The 26,041-nt window shown below is 39.3% G+C and overlaps 1 protein-coding gene across 10 annotated transcripts in view; it reads left to right on the top strand.

Moving 5' to 3' along the window:
* TBC1D31 (TBC1 domain family member 31) overlaps window positions 1–26,041 on the top strand; it is an 85,560-nt gene that overhangs the window by 41,932 nt on the left and 17,587 nt on the right. For 3 of the 10 annotated variants that reach the window (XM_025393467.1, XM_025393466.1, XM_025393472.1), the window contains 9 exons: window positions 1,885–2,018; window positions 6,806–6,939; window positions 7,258–7,437; window positions 9,036–9,268; window positions 9,843–9,995; window positions 10,971–11,106; window positions 14,839–14,931; window positions 19,149–19,289; window positions 23,446–23,584. In XM_025393467.1, the coding sequence (XP_025249252.1) occupies window positions 1,885–2,018; window positions 6,806–6,939; window positions 7,258–7,437; window positions 9,036–9,268; window positions 9,843–9,995; window positions 10,971–11,106; window positions 14,839–14,931; window positions 19,149–19,289; window positions 23,446–23,584 (1,343 nt within the window). Of the gene's footprint in view, window positions 1–1,884; window positions 2,019–6,805; window positions 6,940–7,257; window positions 7,438–9,035; window positions 9,269–9,842; window positions 9,996–10,970; window positions 11,107–14,838; window positions 14,932–19,148; window positions 19,290–20,980; window positions 21,176–23,445; window positions 23,585–26,041 lie in introns of all 10 variants that reach the window. The other 7 variants (XM_025393469.1, XM_025393464.1, XM_025393465.1 and 4 more) reach the window with 4 other exon arrangements.

A 26,041-nucleotide genomic window follows, 5' to 3' on the forward strand; every position in this document is an offset into this window, starting at 1 on the left:
ATCTAGAAGAGGTTAATAAGAATAAAAATCTCTGCATGTAAAAATAATTCCCAAAACAAAGACTCGTGTAAAACTGAAAAAAACATATGCAAAACATGGCAAATGAAAGGCTGGTTTCTTTAATGTGTAAAGCACCTATATAAATAAACATGTAAAGGACCAGCCAGTAAAAAAAATGGATAAACAATTTCATGTACAGTTCACAGTGGTAAAATGGTTCTTTTTATTTATTTTTGTTTTTTGTGTGTGTTTCTTTTAGAGACAGGATCTTGCTCTGTCACCCAGGTTGGAGTGCAGTGATGTGACTATAGTTCACGCAGCCACAAAATCCTGGACTCAGGCAATCCTCTTGCCTCAGTCTCCTGAGTAGTAGGCATGTGCCACTAAACCTGGCTAATTTTTAAAAATTTTTTGTAGAGATGAGGTCTTGCTCTGTTGTCCAGGCTGGTCTCAAACTCCTAGGCTTAAGCAGTCCTCTTGCCTCAACCCCCCAAAATGTTGGGATTACATGCATGAGTCACTGTGCCCAGCCTAGAAGTGGTTCTTAAACATGAAAAGATGCTTAATCTTTCTCATAGAAAGAGTAATGCCAATTGCAACTACATTGAAGTACCATTTCTCACCTAGATTAAAGGTTTTTTTAAAAATGGTTGATAATATGCTGGCAAGAGTATGAAAAACAGGCATCCCTTTAGGCAAGTCATAGGAATGTAAGTAGACACTTTTTGTGGGGGCTGATTTGGCACTGACTTTCGAAATTACAAAGGCATGTATTCTTGACTCAGCAGTTCCACTTTAGGAATTTCCAAGTCTGTATTCTCATGTGAAGAATGATACACACTGTATGGTTCATACAGTGGCATTAAGCACAGCATTGCTTATAAAAGACTGAAAGCAGGCCGGGCGCGGTGGCTCAAGCCTGTAATCCCAGCACTTTGGGAGGCCGAGGCGGGTGGATCACGAGGTCAGGAGATCGAGACCATCCTGGCTAACATGGCGAAACTCCGTCTCTACTAAAAAAATACAAAAAATTAGCCGGGCGTGGTGGCAGGCGCCTGTAGTCCCAGCTACTCGGAGGCTGAGGCAGGAGAATGGCGTGAACCTGGGAGGCGGAGCTTGCAGTGAGCCGAGATCGCGCCACTGTACTCCAGCCTGGGTGACACAGCGCGAGACTCCGTCTCAAAAAAAAAAAAAAAAAAAAAAAGACTGAAAGCAAATGCCCTACAATAGAGATCATGTTAAAGAAATGAAGGTGGCTGGGCACAGTGGCCCACGCCTCTAATCCCAGCACTTTGGGAAGCTAAGGCAGGAAGATCGCTTGAGCCCAGGAGTTTGAGACCAGCCTGGGTAATATAGTGAGACGCTGTCTCTACCCACAAAAAAGATTAGCCAGGCATAGTGGCATACATACACCTGTAGGCCCACCTACTCAGGAGACTGAGGCAGGAGGACCACTTGGGCCTAGGACTTTAAGGCTGCAGTGAGCCATGATTATGCCACTGCATTCCAGCCTGGGTGACAGAGCAAAGCCCTGTGTCAGGAACACAAAAGAAAAAGAAGAAATGAAGATGTATCGGTACAAAGCTATCGTATCCATCTGTAAAATGTCGTAAGGAAGTTCTGCATATAACTGATATAAACTATTTCCAAGATACCATTAATCGAAAAATGCAAAGTACAGAACAATTTTTATAGTATACTACCATTTATGGTTTTTTAAGAAAGGATTTATGTTTGTAACAGTGATTACTTCTGGAGAGGTGAACTAGATGATAGGGGTGCAAGGAAGAATTTTCACCAAATATACTTTTTGTGTCAAATTTTTATCATGTGAATATGTTATTTATTCAAATAAATTTTAATACTAAGTTATTTTATTCACAGAACCTTATCTGCATTAGCTCACTGGTCTGTCATTTTTAGTGACACACCGTATCTTCCACTCTTGGCATTTCCATTTGTAAAATTATTCCAGAACAACCAACTCATCTGTTTTGAAGTTATTGCTACTCTTATAAGTAAGTAAATACTTATTAAAGTATGAGATCAAGAATGGATTCTTATACATTTTCCTGATGTCTTTGCACCTTTGCAACATTTAACAATTCTAGATGTCTCTACTTTTAAGTCACGAAAGTGTGAAACACTAAGGTATCAAACATAAAATAGACAAGTGAAGCATTTATATGTAAACCTTTTTATTTAGAAGAAAATTTGGATAGTTAAGTTTTAAAAGATATTACAGACTGGATTTAGATAGTAAGAATGAAGCAGATCCTTCACTTACTGAAAGACAGTTACTCTTCATAGAACTGTTGTAATTGTAAAGCATTGCTACTCAGGAGGCTGAGGCAGGAGAATCACTTGGACCCGGGAGGCAGAGGCTGCAGTGAGCTGAGATTGCTCTACTGCACTCCAGCCTGGGCAAGACAGAGTGAGACCCCATCTCAAAAAAAAAAATAATAATAATAATAATAATTTATTGTCTGCATAATCTGCATAATATGGTATTTCATCTTATAGATATATCATTTATGTATTCCGCAACTGCAAGAATTTTATTTTTCTAATTTTTCCATACTTTTAAAGCAGTTTCTTGTTGTTATACTACTTTTACTTCATGTTATATATATTTCCCTTATTTTTATAAATTTCATAAACAGTTTTATTGGCTATTATTACATAATGTGCATGTACTAGTTTAATCTTCTTGGATATTTAGATTGTTTCTAATTTTAACCTCTTTTTTTTTGAGACGGGAGTCTCACTCTGTCACCTAGGCTGGAGTGCAGTAGTGCTATCTCGGCTCACTGCAACCTCCACCTCCTGGGTTCATGTAATTCTCCTGCCTCAGCCTCCTGAGTAGCTGGGATTACAGGCACCTGCCACACACACCCAGCTAATTTTTGTATTTTTTTAGTAGAGACAGAGTTTCACCACATTGGCCAAGCTGGTGTCGAACTCCTGACCCCAAGTGATCCGCCCACCTCGGCCTCCCAAAGTGCTGGGATCACAGATGTGAGCTGCCCCCCGCACCCGGCATTTTATCTATTAAAAGTAGCACTGTTATAACTATCATCGCATACAAACATAATCGTTTCCTTTGGGTAGATTCCCAGAATTGGTGTTATCAGGTCATAAAATGTGAATAATTGATTCCCCAAAAGGGTTGTCATATGGTTTGGATGTGTGTCCTCTCCAAATGTCATCTTGAAGTGTGATCCCTGATGTTGGAGGTGGGGTCTAGTGGGAGGTATTGGATCATGAGGGTGAATCATTCATAAATGGCTTAGCACCATTCTCTTGGTTGTAAGCGAGTTCTCGCTCAGTTAGTTCAGACGAGATCCAGTTGTTTAAAAGAGTGTGGTACGACCTGCCCTGTGGTCTCCACTGGCACAGGTGTGAGTCTGATGGATTCTGGGTGACTCTGCCTCACTGAGGAAAAAGAACGAAACATTAGCAGGCAATTCCAAGAAGCTGAGAGGCAGAATGTCATCACCTGCGATCTTTGTGCAGATTTGCCAGGAGAAGCACAAGAAGCACCCAGATACTCCAGTCACCTCAGAGTTTTCTAAGAAGGGCTTCAGAAAAATGGAAGACCATGTCTGCTAAAGAGAAGGGAAAAGTTGAAGACATGGCAAAGGCAGACAAGTTTCATCATGAAAGAAATCAAAACCTACATCCCTCCTAAAGGGGAAACAAAGAAGTTAAAGGATCCCAATGCATCTCACAAGAGGCCTCCTTTGGCCTTTTTCTTGTTCTGTTCTTAATATTGCCTTGAAATCAAAGGAGAACATCCAGCCTATCCATTGGTGATGCTGCAAAGAAACCAGGAGAGACGTGGAGCTACACCACTGCAGGTGACAAGCAGCCTTTTGACAAGAGGGCTGCAAAGCCGAAGGAAAAATGCAAAAAGGATATTGGTGCATACCAAGCTAAAGGAAAGCCTAATGCAGCAAAAACGGGAACCGTCAAGGCTGAAAAAAGCAAGAAAAAGGAGGATGAGGAAGATGAAGAAGATGATGAATAAATTGGTTCTAGCACAGGTTTTTCTTCTTATCTATAAAGCATTTAACACTCCTGTACACACTCACTTCTTTTAAAGAAAAAAATTGAAATGTCAGGCTGTGTAACTTTTGTTTAAACTGTACAGTGTCTTTTTTTATATAGTTAACACCCTGTTGAATGTCTTTAGATAGCCTTGTCCTGGTGATATTTTCAATAAGATTAACTTTGCTTGGTACACTATAGGGATTATAAATTGGCATAGAAGTTTAAAAGCAAGTTTTTGTTAATCCACAGCACAAATTAGTTATTTTGTATGGGGATAGTAGTTTTTCATAGTTAATTTTCTCTAATGTAGCTTATACAAAATAAATGTTTTGTTAACTGAGTACCACTCTAAAATTGCAACAACAAAAAAAAAAGTTGCAACTGTTTTGTTGACATCCTGAATGCTTCTAAGTTTAAACACAATTTTAAAAAATTTACTGACCGGGTGTGGTGGCTCACACCTGTAATCCCAGCACTTTGGGAGGCTGAGGCAGGCAGATCATGAGGCCAGGAGATTGAGACCATCCCGGCGGCCACTGTGAAACCGCATCTCTACTAAAAATACAAAAGAATTAGCTGGGCGTGGTGGCGGGCACCTGTAGTCCCAGCTACTCCGGAGGCTGAGGCAGGAGAATGGCATGAACCCAGGGGGGCGGAGCTTGCAGTGAGCAGAGATCTGACCACTTCACTTCAGCCTGGGCAACAGAGCAAGACTCTGTCTCAAAAAGAAAAAAATAAAAATAAAAAAATTTCCTGAACTTCAGCTAAATACTAGCACTGCTGGGATATGCCATTGTTTTGGCTTTTAGGTTTTTAGCCTAGTTGGGACTTAGAAGACATTTTGAAGGAAAAGTCAAATCTATGTATAATTTGGAATGTATTTGTAAAAGTCTTTTTTAGACACTAGAGTCTCTTTTATGACAAGACATAAAGTCTTTTGATTTAGCAAAGAATCTCCACACAATTATCGTTTCTCTGTATTTTGCTATCTGTCAGTTCTCTCTCTAGGTCCTCTACCCATGCATTTGTGGTGCATCAAAGCAGAATAAAATACTTAAGAGCAGGCAGATGGTTACTGTATGCAGTAGGATATCCTTTTGCTAATGAAAAACAGTGCTCTCTTAATGAAGACTGTAAGGATCAGGGCTTTGGGTGCATGTGTGGTGTTTTAAATTCTCAGAACTGCCAGTGTCTGAGACATAACAGGTACTCAGTTGCTGAACCATATTTTCCTCTTAAAATTAAGAGCTGGGCTGGCCGCAGTGGCTCACACCTGTAATCCGAGCACTTGGGAAGGCCAAGGCAGGCAGATCACCTGAGGTTAGGGGTTCAAGACCAAACTGGCCAACATAGTGAAACCCTGTCTCTACTAAAAATACAAAAAAAAAATGAGCTGGGCATGGTGGTAGGTGCCTGTAATCCCAGCTACTTGGGAGGCTGAGACAGGAGAATCGCTTGAACCCAGGAGTCGGAGGTTGCAGTGAGCCGAGATCACACCACTGCACTCCAGCCTGGGCCACAGAGTGAGACTCCTCCGTCTCAAAAAAAAAAAAAAAAATTTAGAGAGCTACAGAGAATTTGAAATATTTTTTAAAGCTCAGTCTTTGCAAAGTTTTATTTATGACTTCATTATTAACCCAAATTTAAATGATCAATAATAAGTGAAATAATGGAACTCCAGAATTGGAAAGTTCTTGTAAACCACTGTAATGTAGTATTCTGTTGATAAAGCTTTCTTTTGCTATTTTGAGATAGGAGATCTTATTATCAAAGGATGAATCTACAACTCAATATTTAAAATTTAAAAAGTTTAAAAATTAAGTAAAGGAGAGATTAAACATAGTCTTACTGAACAAAACAAACCCATGGTCTTATATACGGTTTTGAGAACAATATGTGGGTCGTTCTACTGATTACAGAGCGCAAGTAAGTCAATGTCAGCCTTAGAGTTAGTTGAATTTATTCTACTTTGGACTAGCTGACTTTCAAAGAATGCCATTGTTACCGATTTGTTGGTTTTCTTTTTCTTTTTTTTTTGGAGACAGAGTCTTGCACTGTTGCCCAGGCTGGAGTGCAGCGGCGCGATCTCGGCTCACTGCAAGCTCCGCCTCCTGGGTTCACGCCATTCTCCTGCCTCAGTCTCCCGAGTAGCTGGGACTACAGGCACGAGCCACCATGCCTGGATAATTTTTTGTACTTTTTAGTGGAGACGGGGTTTCCCCGTGTTAGCCAGGATGGTGTCGATCTCCTGACCTCGTGATCCGCCTCCCTCGGCTTCCCAAAGTGCTGGGATTACAGGTGTGAGCCACCGCACCCAGCCAGATTGGTTGGTTTTCAAGTCAAGTTTACTGAAACAAATTGTCAATGATCAATTAGATATAAAACCAGTCCTGGTGACTATTTACTGGTTATTCCTTGTTACCATGGTTATAGAACAATCAGTCTTTTCCTCGAAATGAGGACATTTTTATTGTCATTATAACGTTTAAGGAGTATTTTGGGAAGTTGTGTCTATTTGTTTTAATTAACACTTTTTCATTGACTACTGTAAGGAAATTTGCAAAATTTCTACAAACATACTATGTTAGCATGATAGAATTTTAAAATCGATGTCATATAATATAAAGAGTTATATTTTGTATTATTCATGGACATATTGGAAACATAAAGATTGGATACATTTAAGAATTGCAAGGGTTTTTGATAACATAGAAAGATATTTAAAGATACATTTCTTTTTTTTCCTTCATAGTCAATTGGTGTCAACACTGGTTTGAATATTTTCCTAATCCTCCTATCAATATTCTTAGTATGATAGAAAATGTTTTGGCATTTCATGACAAGGAACTGCTGCAACACTTCATTGATCATGATATAACTTCCCAGGTAAGAAGCATAAGGTTTTTAGAATAACATGCCTTATTTTGTAAGCTAACGTTGGTTCTGATATAAACAGTATTTTCTTGAAGGAGTATAATAAAAAGCATACTACATGTTGTGTTTTTAACAGTATTCCATTCTTTTTCTTCATTAAACTGCCTTCCTGAAAGTCTGTAAAGAAGGGTCCAAATTAAGGTAGTTATTTTCATAATTATGTATTTAATATGATTTTCATAGCTTAAATCGAATGTAAGGTAATATTACCAATGACTCTGTTTTTACTTTTCCCTAGAAAAATGATAAATTTTTCCTTATCTGTTTTAGCTATATGCATGGCCTCTTCTTGAAACTGTGTTCTCGGAAGTGCTGACAAGAGAGGAGTGGCTGAAACTGTTTGATAATATCTTTTCCAACCATCCTTCCTTCCTTCTGATGACTGTTGTAGCCTACAACATATGTTCTAGAGTGCCTCTGCTCAACTGTAATCTTAAAGATGATTTTGAGGTAACGATCCTTGTTCTTAACAGAAGGTTCTCAAATATCAGTTATTTCTCTCTCTCTCTTTTTTTTTTTTTTTTTTTGAGAACAGAGTCTTGCTCTGTTGCCCAGGCTGGAGTGCAATGGCGCGATCTCAGCTCACTGCAACCTCTGCCTGCTGAGTTCAAGCGATTCTCCTGCCTCAGCCTCCGAGTAGCTGGGATTACAGGTGCGCAGCACCACGCCCAGCTAATTTTTGTATTTTTAGTAGAGATGGGGTTTCACCATGTTGGTCAGGCTGGTCTCAAACTCCTGACCTCGTGATCCACCCACCTCTGCCTCCCAAAGTGCTGGGATTACAGGCGTGAGCTACTGTGCCAGGCCATATCAGTTATTTCAATTGAAAGATCCTTTTATTTGTTGAGTCCCTTTTATGTGTCAGACACTGGTGCTAGGTGCTAGGAATATAAAGGATAACAAGTTAGACCACATCCCTACCCGTGTACAGTTTATAGACAATAAAACAGGCAATTATAGTAGGCTAGTAGTCTTATAATCATAGCTTAAGAAAAGAATCATGGTAATATTGGGGTTTGTGCTTTTTGCTTTTTTTTTTTTTTTTTTTGAGACAGAGTCTCCCTCTGTCTACCAGGTTGACCAGGCTGGAGTGCAATGGCGCAATCCCGGCTCACTGCAACCTCCGCCTCCCAGGTTCAAGTGATTCTCCTGCCTCAACCTCCCGAGTAGCTGGGATTACAGGCGCCTGCCACCACACCCAGCTAAGTTTTTTGTATTTTTGATAGAGACGGGGTTTCACCAGGTTACCCAGGCTGGTCTCGAACTCCTGACCTCAGGTGATCCACCCGCCACGGCCTCCCAAAGTTCTGGGATTAGAGGCGTGAGCCACCACACCCGGCTGCTTTTTGCTTTTATAAAGGATGTTTAACAGTTAGAGTGTTGTTATTCTGTGCATAATCTTATCATGACCTATCTGGTCTTAGTCTGAATGCTTATTACACATGCAAAAGGTAACTGAGAATTTTGAGAATTGGCAGGAAAGTGTCTGAAAGAAAGCATTAAGATCATTATAAAAAGTAGATGCTCTTTTGGTAGACAAGATGAATTAGTTGGGTTCTTGTGTGTGTGTGTGTTACTTATTTAGTGGTTACTGTCCAATTAAACTTTATTTTTACTTCATGATCCCATGATACGTTAATTTGGATCTTCCAGCAAAACAAGATAATGTGGAAACATTTCAGATATTTTTAAAGAATCAAGCTAATTTATTTTCAAAGGCTAATTTATAATTTATTTTGGATTTTGAAGAAAAAAAAATCCAAGCAGAATTTGTTCCATAGTTGAAGCATTCTTTTTCTACTGTATTAAAAGCCTTCATTTTTTAATTTTATGTCAGAATTTCTTATGATTGTGAAACTCTGTTACATTTTTTAAATAAATTGTCTTCGTTGTAAAACTTGAATAAAGAAAAGCTTTAATGAATTTACAAAAAAATGTATATTCTTAAATATAGATTCACTTTTTAAAAAAATTCTTGCTTTAATTCTACCTACCTCATAATTGATTTGTCTGGTAAATCTCGATTTAAACACCAAGTTTTCTTACAGTTTTTTTTTCACCATCGGAATAACCTGGATATAAATGTTGTGATTAGACAAGTTTATCATCTCATGGAGACCACGCCTACTGACATTCATCCAGACAGCATGCTTAATGTTTTTGTTGCACTGACAAAAGGGCAGTATCCAGTATTTAATCAATATCCAAAGTTTATTGTGGACTATCAGACACAAGAACGAGAAAGAATAAGGAATGATGAATTGGATTACTTAAGAGAGAGGTAATTATGGAATAGTTTTTCTTTTTCTGATACCACAAAATGTATTTTAAACATAATAAGAAAGTTTTAATGAAAAAATACATTTGGCCGGGCGTGGTGGCTCACACCTATAGTCCCAGCACTTTGGGAGGCCAAGGCAGGCAGATCACAAGGTCAGGAGTTCGAGACCAGCCTGGCCAACATAGTGAAACCCCGTCTCTACTAAAAATACAAAATATTGCTGGGTGTAGTGGCGCACACCTGAAGTCCCAGCTACTCAGGAGGCTGAGGCAGGAGAATCGCTTGAAGCCAGGAGGAAGAGGTTGCAGTGAGCGGAGATCACACCATTGCACTCCAGCCTGGGCAACAGAGTGAGACTTCATCTCAATAAAAAAAAGAAAAATACATTCACATTATGAGTATTTGTGTAAAATCAGGGTTTGAAGGCTAGAAATATTAAAGATAGTTAATTCTTACATATGGAAATAAAATGGATTATACATTAATCGGTATACATTTTGTGTTTTGATGATTCTTGGATTTAAATTACTTAACTTTCTTCTTTGTGTTTTCATAATAATATTACCTACTTAAGGCAGACAGTTGAAGATATGCAAGCTGAAGTTGACCAGCAAAGAGTTGAAGATGAAGCTTGGTACCAGAAACAGGAGCTGCTTCGTAAAGCTGAAGAAACAAGAAGAGAAATGCTCTTACAAGAGGAGGAGAAAATCATACAACAAAGACAGAGGTATGTGTTATCCCTTTAAAAAAAAAATCTGGACATAAAAATTGGTTGAATAATTTTTATGCTCTTTCATTTTTTCATTTTAGGAACAACATTATATATAGGATTACCCAGCTGTGGCATTTCTATTAAGCAACTATTAAGTTAATAAAAAGAATCTTTATATACCACTTTTCAAAAAATTGCTATGTAGTAAAATATAATTCTAAAGCTATACTGAATATAATCTAGATTTGCACGGATTAATGTTCCTGGAAGGACATTATTTAGAAACATTATTCTATAGTGGGCAGAAATGCTTTGTCATAGAGTGCTGGGTACATCACCTGTAGTGGAGTATAATTTTTTTAATTGTGTTTTAAGCATACCTGTGTGACCTGACAATTGTAACATAAAATGATTATGTCATTACTCATTTAACACTTTGGAGGACAGGGGAATGAGTATTAAATGCATATTCAAAAGTGTGTTAGCTGGGAGTGGTGCCACATACCTATAGTCCCAGCTACTAGGTAGGACCACTTGAGCCCAGGAGGTCAAGGCCAGCCTGGGCAACATAGTGAGACCCTGTCTCTTAAAAAAGAAAAAGAAAAAACTTAAAAATAAATACGTAAAAGTATGTTAATAAGGTAAAATGTGTAAATTAAGTAAAGTTATGGGATAAACATTGAGACTAAACCCAATTGTTGGGAAACTCACTTCTGTGTTTATTGATTCATATTCTTAGACGGAACTTTATGTAACAGATTTAGAGTGTGGGTTAAAAGGAAATACTGAACTGAGCCGGTGAGCTTTCTGCTAAAATTCTCAAAGCATAAGTATACATCATCTTTGGTAACGATGGAGCAGTTCTGGCATTCTTTCAGATAAAGGATAGCAATTGTATTGAAATGATGGGCATGGTAGACCTGTTATGAAAAAACTAAGTCATATTAGGAATTGCTTTATTTGTTCCACTTGATGTATTTTGTTTTTAAGGCTAGCTGCTGTGAAAAGAGAGCTGCAAGTAAAGGAAATGCACTTACAAGATGCTGCAAGAAGGCGTTTTCTGAAGCTTCAGCAAGATCAACAGGAAATGGAGCTAAGAAGACTGGATGATGAAATTGGGAGAAAGGTTTATTATTCTTACCTTAGTTCTCATACGTCATCTCCATTTACTCTCACTTAAATGTAATGAACGCCTTCAAATTAAATAATATTCTTAGAGTCCACCATGAATACTAAATAGCCCCTTTAATTTTATTTTCCTCTCAGCTTTTCTCATTCTCTTTTGTATTTCATGAATGGCTAAATATTTAAGAAATGCCAGGAAAATTAGTCAAGTGTCCTTAGTGACTGTTTCTCTAAAAATAGAAATATCAGTATCAGTTAGCCATTAAGTTAATTTTTTGTTTTTTTTGAGACGGAGTCTCACTCTGTTGCTCAGGCTGTAGTGTAGTGGTGTGATCTCAGCTCAGTGCAACCTCCACCTCCCGGGTTCAAGCGATTCTCCTGCCTCAGCCTCCCAAGTAGCTGGGATTACAGGTGCACACCACCACACCCAGCTGATTTTTGTATTTTTCATGAGATGGGATTTCACCATTTTGGCTAGGCTGATCTCGAACTCATGACCTCAGGTGATCTGCCCACGTCGGCCTCCCAAAGTGCTGGGGTTACAGGCGTGAGCCACCACGCCTGGCAGTTAATTTTTAATTAGGGGACATATTCTTTTTTCATGTAAAAATTATCTGTGGCCAGTATAAAAATAATTTCCAGTACAAAATATATAGAATTAAAAATGGACTTTCTCCATCAGTCCTCATATCATCCCCAGAGAAACACTTTTAAAAAATGGTTAATTGGCCGGGTGCGGTGGCTCATGCCCGTAATCCTAGCACTTTGGGAGGCCGAGGCGGGCAGTTCACCTGAGGTCAGGAGTCCGGGACCAGCCTGGCCAACGTGGTAAAATCCCATCTCTACTAAAAATACAAAAATTAGCTGGGCTTGGTGGCAGGTGCTTGTAATCCCAGCTACTCAAGAGGTTGAGACCAGAGAATTGCTTGCCCCCGGAGGCAGATGCTGCAGTGAGCCGAGATCCGAGATCACGCCACTGCACTCCAGCCTGAGTGACAGAGCGAGACTCAGTCTCAGAAAAAAAAAAAAGGTTAATTATATAGCCTTTCAGGTATGTTCTATAGATAGAGGAGTAATTATAGTCATGCTTTCCTATATTTATACAAAAATGGGATTATTCTCATTATATATTGTTTTTGTGACCTGCTTTTTAAAATTACATATGTTGAATATCTTTTCATATGTTATGTGTATCTATTTCTTTTTTGTGGTTGTATAATATTCCATTGAATGAATAGCTTATTTAATGCTTTGTTGTTGGACATTTAGGTTATTTGCAGTGTTTTGCAAATAACCATGCTACATCATAAAAGTCTTTTTACTTGCACACATACTTTTGTTGAGTAACTTCTAAATTATGCCAAATTGTTCTCTAAAAATGAAATGGCTTAAGCTATTTTAAGACCGTAAGAGTACCCATCCCCTAGTATAGTCAGTTGTACTGCATCAGTCTTAATATTTGCCAAGCAGATAGATGACAAATAGTCTATTTTAATTTGCCTTTTTTTATTGTTAGTGAGGTTAAGTATCTTTTCTGTTACTTATCTTCCATTTGTAGAATTACACATTACATATTTGTATCATTTGTCCATCTTTCTGTGAAGTTAGACTTAACTCTCTGTCAGGTTAGCTTACTTATTTCTAAAAGGCAAGTCAATTGTCCCAACACCGTTTGCTGACTATTAGCCAAGTCATTTGCCAACCGATGGTTTTTACATATTAAATTCTGTTACATACTTGATCTCCTTCCTTGCTTTTTCTATTCCTAAGCCAGTACCACACTGTTTGAATGACAGTAGCTTTGAAGTGTTTTACTAACTAGTCCTAATTCTCACTCATTAGTCTTCCTTTTCAGAGTTTTTGTCAGTGTTCTCCAATGTTTATCATTCCAAATAGACTTTAAGAATTGTTTCACTTTTGGAATTCTCACCTCTCCCAATCCCATTGGAATTTTTATTAGGATTGCACTGAATTTATGCACTAATTTAGAGTTTCAAGCCTAGTTTTGATAAAATACAAAGTATTTTTTAAGTCTTTTTTTTTTTTTTTTTGAGACAGGGTCTCATTCTGTCACCTGGGCTGGTGTACAGTGGTGCAATCCCAGCTCACTGCAACCTCCACCTCCCGGGTTCAAGCAATTCTCATGCCTCAGCCTCCTGAGAAGATGGGATTACAGGTGCCTGCCACAACACCCAGCTAATTTTTGTATTTTTAGTAGATACGGGGTTTCACCATGTTGGTCAGGCTGATCTTGAACTCCAGACTTCAAGTGATCTGCCCACCTCAGCCTCCCAAAGTGCTAGGATTACAGGCGCCTGGCCTAAGTCTTTCAAAGTATTTTTAATTCATATGTATTAGAAATCTATTATCTCTTTATAGCATCATACTTATTGTTTTGTTTAAGCCTTGTTAATTTTAAATTGGTTTTCAAAATCCAAGATTTCTTTTAATTTTCTCGTCTAGTGAATGAGATTGATATTTCATTACTATAGAAAAGTGTATGTTCTTCCCACAAAGTAAGCTCAGAACTCTGATGTCTTTATTCCAAACCCCTTTGAAACAGGAGGCGGCACTTTTTGGTCCAAGAATTCTATAAACTCCTTTCAGCAACATGATCTGGGCTCTGCCTACCCTTCCAGCCTCCTGTCCTCCCAGCTGCCTGTTCTAATGTTGTGCTCTGACCCTGCCAAACCGCAAAAGTTCGTCTCGTGGTTCAGGCTCTAGCAGGAAAGGCTGCTTGAATCTGAAATGACAAGTACATGTGACTGTGAACATCTGTTAGCAGCAAGCAAAGCCGATCGGTTTTTGCTGTGGTACATAGCTGTTTGTATCTCTGAAAATTCATAAGCAAAAGAGCTCAGTAATTGAAATTCCTAAAAAGCGTGATTTGCTATGCCACACCTCTCCTCCACTTCCTGTCACTATTGCTGTTCTTACTTCATACAATCAAGCTTCCCCCCACCTTTGAGCTAGCTCCTTTCCTAATAACCTCTTTAAATTGAGCTGGTCCTGGTCCATGTTTCTCTTTTAGCCTTTGGATATATACGTTTGCACATCCAACTATGGTCTCATTTACTGTTTCTCCTATTTTAAGTATTTGATAGCATGTCTTTTACCATAATGACAATATCTAACATTTCACCTTATATCTAAGATCATTTCTAAGAGTCTCTAGAGAGTGCCATATCCCATATGCAAACCCTCTAGTATATAGGAATAAAAAACTTCCAACTAATCAAATTTTGGAAATAGGCGAACTCTAAATTAATTCACTTGGAGCAGAACACACACAGGTCGAACCATCTGCAAGAAATTTAAACCTAGAATTGGTAATTGTCAAGCCGAACTTATAAAAGTAGAGAAGTTTAGTCAAAAAGAACATTAAATAAATGTTATATTTTTATCTACCCCAGATTTAAATTGCTCAAGTTTTTCTAACTCATGATATTGGTTACTGTAATACTGTAAGAACTGCTATCTGTTCTTCCAGTCTGAGTAGATGGGCATATGGTATTGTGCTTTTTATTCTTAAATTAAACTTCACTTTAACTGAGAGATTATTCCTAGATTCTGCAGTGAGTATTAATCTTTGTCAGTTACTCTGGTTTCAAAAACCCGATTGCTGTTATTTTAAATACTGTTAGTAGGTCGTTCAGATTACAGGATTACTAAATCTATTAAAAATTATTTTGTAAATTCTTTTTGGTATTCACAGTTTGTTGTTTGGCCATAGGTATATATGAGAGATCGAGAAATTGCTGCCACAGCCAGAGACCTAGAAATGAGACAGCTGGAACTCGAATCACAAAAGAGACTTTATGAGAAGGTATAATTCAGTTATTTCCAACATAAGAAAAGCAGGTTTTGGCCAAGCTCAGTGGCTCAAACCTGTAATACCAGCATTTTGGGAGGCTGAGGTGGGAGGAGGATCACTTGAGCTAAGGAATTCCAGACCAGACACGGGCAATATAGTGAGACCCCATCTCTACCAAAAATTAAAACATTTAGCTGGGTATGCTTACCTGTAGTCCCAACTACTCAGGAGGCAAAGGCAGGAAGATCACTTGAGCCCTGGAGTTCGAGGCTGCAGTGAACCATAATCACACCACTGTACTCCAGCCTGGGCAAACAGAGCGAGACCCTACCTCAAAAAAAAAAAAAAAAGAAAGAAAAAGAAAAGCAGGGTTTGTATAAACCCATTTTAGACTGTATTTATTCATGGTTTTCTAGCGTTCGTTTTATTCACTTTTTAAGCAGAATATAGTGCCATGCAGGATTGTAAGGTAGCCAAAATGTCTGAATGTACAGTTTGTTGTAATTATTTAATTCATGTTTCTGTTAGCAGCTTAGTCTAGTGTCTGAAGCACCAGATGTAGGCCCCAGATTTTGCCTCAGGATTTTTTACCAACTTACTAAATTTTCCTGTAATTATGTAATAGTGACTACAAAATTATCTCAATACCTCACAAGGATCCTGAAAGGTAAATCAGTCAGGAGCTGTAAAGTACTTTCTTTCTTTATTTGTATTTTTATTTATTTATTTTTGAGACAGTCTTACTCAGTCGCCTAGGCTACAGTGCAGTGGCATCATCTCAGCTCACTACAACCTTCACTTCCCCTGCTCCAGTGATTCTCCCACGTCAGCCTCCCCAGTAGCTGGGACTACAGACATGCGCCACCACGCCTATCTAATTTTTGTGTTTTTTGTAGAAATAGGGTTTCGCCTTGTTGCCCAGGCTGGTCCCAAACTCCTGGGCTCAAGCAATCTGCACACCTTGGCCTCCCGAAGTGCTAGGATTACAGGCATGAGCCACCACGCCTGGCCTGTAAATTACTTTACACTGGAATCTTCTGGAGTTAAATCAGCAAATATCTGCTTAGTACTTACTGTTCAGTTTTCAAGACACTGGAAAAAAGGAGCTTTGTTAATATAAATTTTTATTATTTAGGAAAAATGTTTTGTTACTCATTTAGTGTTGAAACTGTACGTTTTCACTTCTTTCAGCCCACGTAAAAAGTCAGACTTTTTAGCCTGGGCAACACAGCAACACCCCATCTCTACTAGAAATACAAAGAAATAGCCAAATGTGGTGGTGTGCACCTGTGGTGCCAGCTATTCAGGAGGCCAAGGTGGGAAGATCACTTGAGCCTGGGGGACGGAGGCTGCAGTGAGCCAAGATTGTGCACTCCAACCTGGGTGACAGAGTGAGACCCTGTCTCAAAAAAAAAGTCATACTTTTAGTTTGAAATTAGCGATAACTGTGAATTCATAATACATAACATATATGTTTGATAGCCATATTAGGTGAGATTTAAACCATATAGCATCCATTTACACCTATAACACTTTTAAAGTCTCCACACTGAATTTCTTCTAGAACTGAGCAAGGGATTTATAGTTTGGCTGAGTCTCCCATGATTTGGAATTAGATGTAATTCATGTGGACTAAGCTAAACTTTACTTTTTACTGTCTTTTCTTTAGGGGTGGAGGATAGTGGCAATTGAAGGGTATAATTTTAGAACTAACAGAGAATTTGCAAGGAAAGTACTAAGAATTTCCAGATATTTGTCTCTCAGATTTTTAAACACTAACATTCTACTAAATTTGCTTTCTCTTCCTCTTTTTCTCTACCTATACACATATGTACACACAAATATATACTTGTTTTTCTGAACTGTTACAGTCCCGATGCTCCTTTACCCCTAAATACTTCAGTGTATATTTCCTAAGACTAAGGAGTCCTCTTATATAACCACAGTACGGTTCTCAAAATCAGAAATTAACATAAGATGATCTGATATATAAACCTTATTCAGATTTGATCCATTGTATCCAAAATGTCCTTTAGAGCAAAAGAAAATCTGAGAGCTCATCCATTGTTTTGTTGTCATCATTTTAGTCTCCTTTAAAATGAGATATGTTCCTGACTCTTTGTATTTTATGACATTGATATTTTTTGAAACATGTAAGCCAGATAATTTGTAGAATGTCCCTTAATTAGCGTTTGGCTATTGTTTCTTCATGAGAAGATTTAAGTTATCCATAGGAGTGCATAACTTTAATCTGTGGCAGTCTTACAACAGAAGTTATGTTTTGAGATGGAGTCTTGCTCTGTTGCCCAGGCTGGAGTGCAGTGGCATGATCTCAACTCACTGCAACTTCTGCCTTCCAGGCTCCAGCAATCCTCCTGCCTCAGCCTCCCAAGTAGCTGGGACTACAGGTGTGTACCATCACGCCCTGCTAATTTTTGTAGTTTTTATAGAGACAGGGTTTTGCTATGTTGCCCATGCTGGTTTCAAACTCCTGGGCTCAAGCAGTCCTCCCACCTTGGCCTCCCAAAGTGCTAGGATTAGACACATAAGCCACTATGCCTGTCCCATATTTCTTGTTTTTTTTCAAACAATCATGTGATTGTTTGTTGAAAACTAGACATTTTGAATACAGTGCTCCCCAACTTATGATGGGGTTATGTCCTAATAAGCTCATCATAAGTTAGAAATATTGTAAGTTGAAAATTCATGTAACACCCTGATAGACCCATCATAAAATAAGAAAATTATTACATCAACTACAGGACCGTCTGGCATATAATGTGGCAATTTTGGAAATAAGATTGTCTCCCCTCCCCAGGGTTTCTTCTTGTTTCTTTGCTTAGTGACTTTTCTGAACTAATTTTGAAAGTCCATATCTTTTGTTGTATATAGCCATTGATGTCTCTATTCAGGTAGTTTGGGGGTCAGCAAATGATTGGACAGAGATTTTAATAGATTCTTTGAACCAGTAAGCTTCTAGTAGTTGTTGAGGAGCTCTGTGTGCATGTTAGGGCACGCCTTTATCACTCAGCTAGGCAGTTGCTACTTCTTAGATTCCACTTCCTGGTTATGCAAAACCTCAGAGTTAACCAGAAGTGTGAGATCTTAGGTCTTTCTCAGGTCTGAGAACACAGCCCTTAGCATATGCACAGCCTTACAAATGCACATGACCTTCCAGGAATCTATCTGAGATTTTTTAAGCCTCCTGTGGACATCTGATTCTCCAGTTTTTCCTGTTAAGCTTTTTGCTTAGCCTACTGGTTGCTCTCCCAAGATCCACTGCCCCAAGCAGCCAAGATATTCAACAGTTTGCTCTAATTGTTTTCAACAACTTCTCCAGGGATAAGACTATTCTGCACTAGGCAAGCTCTGAGTGAGATTTTAAAAACACAGCCTTAGGAGTGGTCTTTCAGGGAACCACCAGAAAACTCAAACAATGACAGTTCTCCAGCAATGGTGGTTTGAAGGAGCTCTGTCCAACCCCATTTTGCTTGGCTTCCAGGCTGCTGGTTGTCAAGACTAATGCATAGGCCGGACACCATGGCTTACACCTGTAATCCCAGCATTTTGGGAGGCCAAGGCAGGCTGATCACTTGAGGTCAGGAGTTCGAGACCAGCCTGGCCAACATGGTAAAACCCCATCTCTACTAAAAATATAAAAAAAGTTAACCAGGCCTGGTGGTGGGCACCTGTAATCCCAGCTACTCAGGAGGCTGAGGCAGGAGAATCACTTGAAAAGCCGGGAGGGGGAGGTTGCAGTGAACTGAGATCGTGCCACTACACTCCAGCCTGGGCAACAGAGTGAGACTCTGTCTCAAAACAAAACAAAAAAAAAGACTAATGCATAGCTTGGGAGTGGGGTGGGAACAGGAAAAATGCAAGATGAAATGTCAGAGAGCTAGCTGTTTTTACTGAGATTCAGCCATTTTTATAAGTAAATGCTCCCCAGATAGCTCCAAGCCTTTGGTTAATTTCCAGAATGCTGAAAATGTTCATTTTGACTTGTTTTTTAATCCATGTTCTCAATGCTTTTATGGTTGAGAGGATTTCCAGGGGTCTTTACTCTGCCATTTTTGCTGATATCTCCAGTCTTCGCATTTTACTTTGAAAATTAGGTGATTGCAGCTTTTATTTGTGTGCATATTACTATTCTGAAAAAAGTTGTTTTTGTATTCTAGCATTACATAAATCAGTGGTTTTTTTTTTTTTTTTACAAATGATTTTAACAGAATCTTACTGGAAATCAAGCAGCTGTTGCAAAAGAAATGCGAGCAGATGCAGATGCCTATAGACGAAAAGTGGATCTTGAAGAACACATGTTTCATAAGCTGATAGAAGCAGGCGAAACACAGAGTCAGAAAACTCAGAAGGTAAAAATACGATCCATTTAGTGTATATGCAGAAGAGAAATTTTCATCTGTCACCCTCTTAAGAGAACAAAATCGAAATTAAACTCTGTAAAGTTGAATTAGTTTGTTTCTTTGCTTCAGTTGTCACAGTTCCTAGAATCTCACATTGTTTCCTTTTATATATAGGATGTTTACTTCACTGACAATCATATGCATGTCTTTTTCCTGCAGTTTGAGGAAATACAAAGGAATTTCCTCAAAGAAAATACAAAGGAATAGTGACTTACAAGAAAATACGGAGGAGTAGTGACTTAGAAGAAAATACAAAGGAATAGTGACTTTACAAATTATACTGTCCTGGCCAGGCACGGTGGCTCAAGCCTGTAATCCCAGCACTTTGGGAGGCCGAGACGGGCGGATCACGAGGTCAGAAGATCAAGACCATCCTGGCTAATACGGTGAAACCTCGTCTCTACTAAAAACTACAAAAAAATAGCCGGGCAAGGTGGCGGGCGCCTGTAGTCCCAGCTACTTGGGAGGCTGAGGCAGGAGAAAGGCATGAACCCGGGAGGCGGAGCTTGCAGTGAGCTGAGATCCGGCCACTGCACTCCAGCCTGGGCGACAGAGCGAGACTCCGTCTCAAAAAAAAAAAAAAAAAAACACAAAACAAAACAAAACAAATTATACTGTCCTTCTATGTTCTGCCTCTGAAAAGTGTCCCTGAGTTGATTAGGTTCAAAGCATCAGGTCCCTGCCTGGTATGTAAGCCAGCACTTCCAAGTGTATTGTGTGGACTATTAACTATTATTCAATAAGATGGGGGATGGTCAAGTAAGTATTGGAAATGCTGTCTTAAAGTGAGGTATTTTTCATGCCAAATTTGAGGATACTGTACATTTGTGAATATTTAAGAAAATTTCCCAGATGTATTTCAGAGAATTTCTTATGGAGTACGCTTTCAGAAATGCTGACTTAAGTGAATTGAAATAGAACTTGAGACTTTCAAAGAAGAGCTTTCTCTATTACGTCTTTACCACAATGTTAAATGGGTATGTGTACCGGTCTGCTCCTGTTCCGAAAACCAGGAATAGTGTACAGTAGATACCTTCTGTTCTACAACAGTCTCTTAGGTGATTTCCTCAAGATATTCCTTTTTTTTTTTTAATAGGCTTTCGTCCAGTCTGTTAAAATGGGCTCTTCTTCAGAGTGCTGAAAACATGGAAATTGTTGAATCCCACCCATCCCCTAGCTGATAAGTTCTTAACCTTGGCTGTAAATTAGAATCACTTGAAGAGCTTTTTTTTTTTTTTTTTTTTTTTTTTTAATGTAGAGACTGAGTCCTATTCTGTCACCCAGGCTGGAGTGCAGTGGCATGATCTCAGCTCACTGCAACCTCCGCCTCCTGGGTTCAAGCAATTCTCCTGCCTCAGCCTCCCTAGTAGCTGTGACTACAGGCACCCGTCACCACACCCAGCTAATTTCTACTTGAAGAGTTTTTTAAAGGTGCCAGTACCCAGCTGTCCAGTGGTTGGTTTAATTGGCTTGTGGTGAGGCCCAGACATCAGCTTCTTTTAAACACTCCCAGGTGATGCTAATATGCAGCCAGAGTTGTGAACAACCGCCCTAGACACGTGGATACATTGAATGGTTATACCTTCATTTTATATGTTAGCAGTCTGACCTTGTTTCTGAAATATATAACTTTTTTCTAGGTGATTAAAGAAAATTTGGCAAAGGCTGAACAAGCATGCCTAAATACTGACTGGCAGATTCAGTCTTTACATAAACAAAAATGTGATGATCTACAACGAAACAAATGTTACCAGGAAGTAGCCAAACTCCTTAGGGAAAACAGAAGGAAAGAAATAGAGATATTAAATGCAATGGTGGAGCAGGAAGCCAAGAAGGTAAAACTAGTGTTATCAGCTTTTTGTTATATCAAGTATTGGGTTTTTTTGTTTTTTCTTTTTTTTAAAGAGACAGAGTCTCACTTGGTTGAACAGCCTCAAAATTCGAACTCCGGGCCTTAAGCGATCCCCCTGCATCAGCCTCCCAAAGTGCTGGGATTACAGACGTCAGCCCCTTTACCCAGCCTAAGCACTGAAATTTTGAAGTAGTACAGAGTCAAACGACAAAAGCATCAAACCAAGTCATTCTTGCTGGAAAAGATAATCTGATTTTAATAGGTGTTTGTCAGAGAAGTCATCTAATATTGATTCTACAAAAAAATGATTAAGCGTCTTTCTCATTTACATTAGTGTGCTTCAATTTCTCAACTTCCTGGATTTTTGTTCTGGCTGCTTGAATAATATTAGTGCTTTAATTTAGCTCGTTCTTTATACTTACAATGTAAAAGATGCTGAATAGGTAGAAATGGTCTGTAGCTGCTAGTAACAAAACCCCACACTACAGTGACTAGGAACAGGATAGATATATAGTCTGGAGGTAGGGAGTCCAGGGTTAGTACTGGGGCTCCACCGTTTTCAGGGAAATGTCCTCTTTCAGCCTTTCTGCACCTCTTCTTAGTGTATGGCTTTCATTTTCAAGGTTACCTGCCCATCCAAGATGACTCCTGGAGTTCCAGCCATGACATACCCACTGCAGACAGCAGGGAGAAGGGAGAGCACAAGTGCGAATGTTCTGCCTCCCACCTGAGTCACACTCCCTTCTAACTTCTTTCCAGGAGTCCCACATCATATTTCGAGCCACATTTGTCAGCAAAGGATGCTGAGAAAAATAATATTCTTCACAGGGAGCATGATCATCCCAAATAAAATTAAGATTCTTTTCCTATCAGTTAATAGGATAGCTACAAATAAAAACAAAAGATTCTATTCCTAAAGAAGAATCAAAGAATGGAGTCCGAGGAGGTAATTAATAGTATATGTCACACGTGTGTATCTTTTGGTTGCTCCTTCCAAAGACTCTGGGATCTGTGCTCTGGAGATATTTTTGCAGGTACCATAGACTTTTGTAAGGACACTGAGGAGCTGGGGAAAGATCAAGATCTAGATACCTGGCTTAATTGCTTCTCTCTGTTGCTGTATCACAGTGTCTATTCTGAAAGCTGGCTTCTTTCAGTGTATTTCCTTCAAGTCACTATTCCAGATTCATTTTCCTCCTACCCCATCCCAGTGGCATGAAGCCTTATCTTATAACCCTTTCATTCTAGGACAGGAAGAAGGGCTTGGAGAGGGTGGGAGTAATACCCAGAACCCTGAGGCTGTTCTCAGGAAAACTGGGGTGGAAACTCACATTCTCAACATAAACATTGCTGACACTAGGGCTAGACTGTGTGAAATTCACTGCTGCTGGACTTTGGGTAAAATGGTATTTTTGAGAGTTGACTGAGAATCATTGTAAGGGCCTTTCACGTTCTGCAGAAATCCTTCCTTCTGTCTATCTAGTGTCTTGTGTTATAAAGCTGATTTGACCACTGCGTGGCCTTGGGAAGCTGCTCAGAATCAGCCCCCTCATCAGTAACATGAAAGGGATGGATATCTGTGATCCTTCCTTGCCCTCCTATTTTGTGATTTTTTTTAAAGTTTTTGTTATTTAATGCATTATTTCTATAACATAAAAATAATGTGTTTCCATGTAAAAGCTGTAGCTTTTCCAGAATTTTGGCAAACTTTAGGAGTTGGATTTTAAATATATTTTAGTTACCTTCTGAGCTAATTTTAAGATTATTATTTTCCCATTTTATGGAGAAGAAAATAGGGGTGAATAGAGATCACTTGACTTCCCTGTGGTCATCATGTGGACGAGAGCTGGGCAAAGAGTTCATTCTCTGAATTTTGTAGATTTTATTATTAAGATGTAGCATTCAAATTAAATAAAATGCAATTGCCACAAATACAAACCTAGCTTAGTCTTGTAAGATTTGAGATTTGAAACTTACTGAAATGCATTATTATTTCAGCAGCTATTGGGATATAGTTGTGTGCTTTGTGGCACTCTGTAGTACTGCGGGTTGGATAAAACCTGCCTCTGCTTTCAAGGCTCCTAATAGCCTTGGGCCAACACAGGCACCCCAATTACCATAACACCAAACGGATCCTACTTGCCATGGGAATATAAAGGAAAGTGGATAGAGAAGACAGAAGGGGCTCATTCTACTGTGATATGCGTATTACTATACTTTTTATGTAATTTTTTTCCATTTATTTGAATTTAGTGGAAGGAAGCTGAAGGAAAAGAGTTCTGTTTGAGATCAGCAAAGAAAGCGTCTGCTCTTTCAGATGCATCTAGAAAGTGGTTTTTAAAGCAAGAGATAAATGCAGCTGTAGAACATGCTGAAAATCCATGTCATAAAGGTGAGTGTCTGAGAGGCCTTTCTCTCCATGATGTTACAGATTTATTCTTTTAGTAGGGTCTATTATTATGATTTTTTTTTTTTTTTTTTTTGAGACAGGGTCTTGTTCTGTCACCCAGGCTGGAGTGTAGTGATACAATCATGGCTCAGTGCAGCCTCAACCTCCTGAGCTCAAGCAGTTCTCCCATCTCAGCCTCCTAAGTAGCTGGGACCACAGGCGTGCATCCCCACACCCAGCTAATCTGTTAAATTATTTGTAGAGATGAGATCTCACTATGTTGCCCAAGTTGGTCTCAACCTGCTGGGTTTAAACCATCCTCCCGCCTTGGCCTCCCAAAGTGCTGGGATTATAGGCGTGAGCCACTGTGCCTGGCCAATGAATAAATTATTGGGATGTATTTTGGCACTTCTATTCAATCTACTGCTCAAGTAAAAGGTGATCACTGGTTACTATATTTTTGGTGGGAAAGGGTGGGCTGAGGAGGGACTATTACAAAAACAGAGTCCCAATGGAGGAAAAAGTTTGTGCAGACTGTCCTATGGAGTTCTGTTTGATTCTGTTGTTCCAAGGTGAAATATGTGCTTTGCCAAAAGCTGGTCCTCAGAACAACAGTATATTCAAGTACCACAGGGAAACTTCTCATAGGATCTGATCCAACACTAGATTTCAGTACGAGGCTTATAGTGGCATCAACTGAAAAATCAAAATTATAATTTAAAACTCTAAAATACTCTGGAGGCTGAGGCAGGAGGATCTCTTTGAGACCAGGAGTTTGAGGCTGCAGTGAGCTATTATCATGCCACTGAACTCTAGCCTGGGCAACAGACAAGACCCTGTCTCTTTAAAAAAAAAAAAAAAAAAAAAAGTTTTCCATAAAATTCTAGAGTACAGTTAAAAAGGCACTTTTATTTTACTATGTTGCCTTTTATAATGTGAATACGTTGCTTTTTAAAATAATAGCTTTGTTGATACATAATTCACATGCCCTATAATTCACCTTTTTATTTATTTATTTATTTATTTTTTTGAGACAGAGTTTCACTCTTGTGTCCCAGGCTGGAGTGAGTGCAGTGGCATGATCTCAGCTCACTGCAACCTCCACCTCCCAGATTCAAGTGATTCTCATGCCTCGGCCTCCGGAGTAACTGGGATTACAGTCCCAAGCCACCATGCCTGGCTAATTTTTGTATTTTTAGTGGAGACGGGGTTTCGCCATGTTGGCCATGCTGGTCTCAAACTCTTGACCTCAGGGATCCACCTGCCTCAGCCTCCCAAAGTGCTGGGATTACAGGAGTGCCCAGCACCGCACACAGCCTAATTCACCTACTTAAAGTGTATTATTCAATGGCATTATATTATCATGTACTAAAAAATACACTTACAGAGTCGTGCAGCCATCACCACAAGAAAATTTAGAGCATTTTTCAGCACTCCAAAATGAACCCAGTACCCGTTAGCAGTCACTCCTCGTTTCCACTCACTCCCCCAAGCCCTTGGCAACCACTCACTACCTTGTGTCCATTCACCTATTCAGGAAATTTCATGCAAATGCATGTAATATATGGTCTTCTGTGTCTGGTTTCTTGTACTTGGCATAATGTCTTGAGATTCAACCATGTTGTAGCATATATCAGCACTTCATTCCTTTTTATTGCTGAATAATATTCCATTGTGTGGATATTACATGTTTTTTCAATCTATTCATCAGTTGATGGGACATTTGGATTCTTTCCAGTTTTTGGCTTCATGAATATGCTGTGTGCATTACTTTTCCATTTCACAAATTTGAAGAGTGAAAATATAGTTTAGGTCATTTAATTATGCCTACTTTTTTTTTTTTTTTTAAAGACAGAACTTCACTCCATTGCCCAGGTTGGAGTGCAGTGGCACAATCTTGGCTTACTGCAACCTCTGCCTCCTGCATTCAAGCGATTCTCCTGCCTCAGCCTCCTGAGTAGCTGGGACTACAGGCGCATGCTACCATGCCCAGCTAATATTTAGTAGAAATGGGGTTTTGTCACGTTGCCCAGGCTTGTCTCGAACTCCTGGCTTCAAGTGATCTGGCTACTTTGGTCTCCCAAAGTGCTGGGATTATACCTCACCTGGCCAAATCATGCCTGCTTTAAAACCCCTCATTACCGCTCCTATTTGAGATTTAGTGGTCCCAGATAGCACCAAGGGTACTTCGGGGAAGTAGAGAAGAGTAGGATGTGACCCTGCACAAATTAAATATTTAAAACTGGCTTACAAAAGATAACAACCATGGGAGCTGTCACTTCTCCCTCACCCTCTCACACTTACCCTTGATTTTGTGTGTGTGTGTTTTTGTTTTTTTTTTTTTTGTTTTTTTTTTTGAGACGGAGTCTCGCTCTGTCGCCCAGGCTGGAGTGCAGTGGCCGGATCTCAGCTCACTGCAAGCTCCACCTCCCGGGTTCACGCCATTCTCCTGCCTCAGCC

This window comes from Theropithecus gelada, chromosome 8, assembly GCF_003255815.1.
Source record: "Theropithecus gelada isolate Dixy chromosome 8, Tgel_1.0, whole genome shotgun sequence".
In the NCBI taxonomy this organism is placed as follows: Eukaryota; Metazoa; Chordata; class Mammalia; order Primates; family Cercopithecidae; genus Theropithecus; species Theropithecus gelada.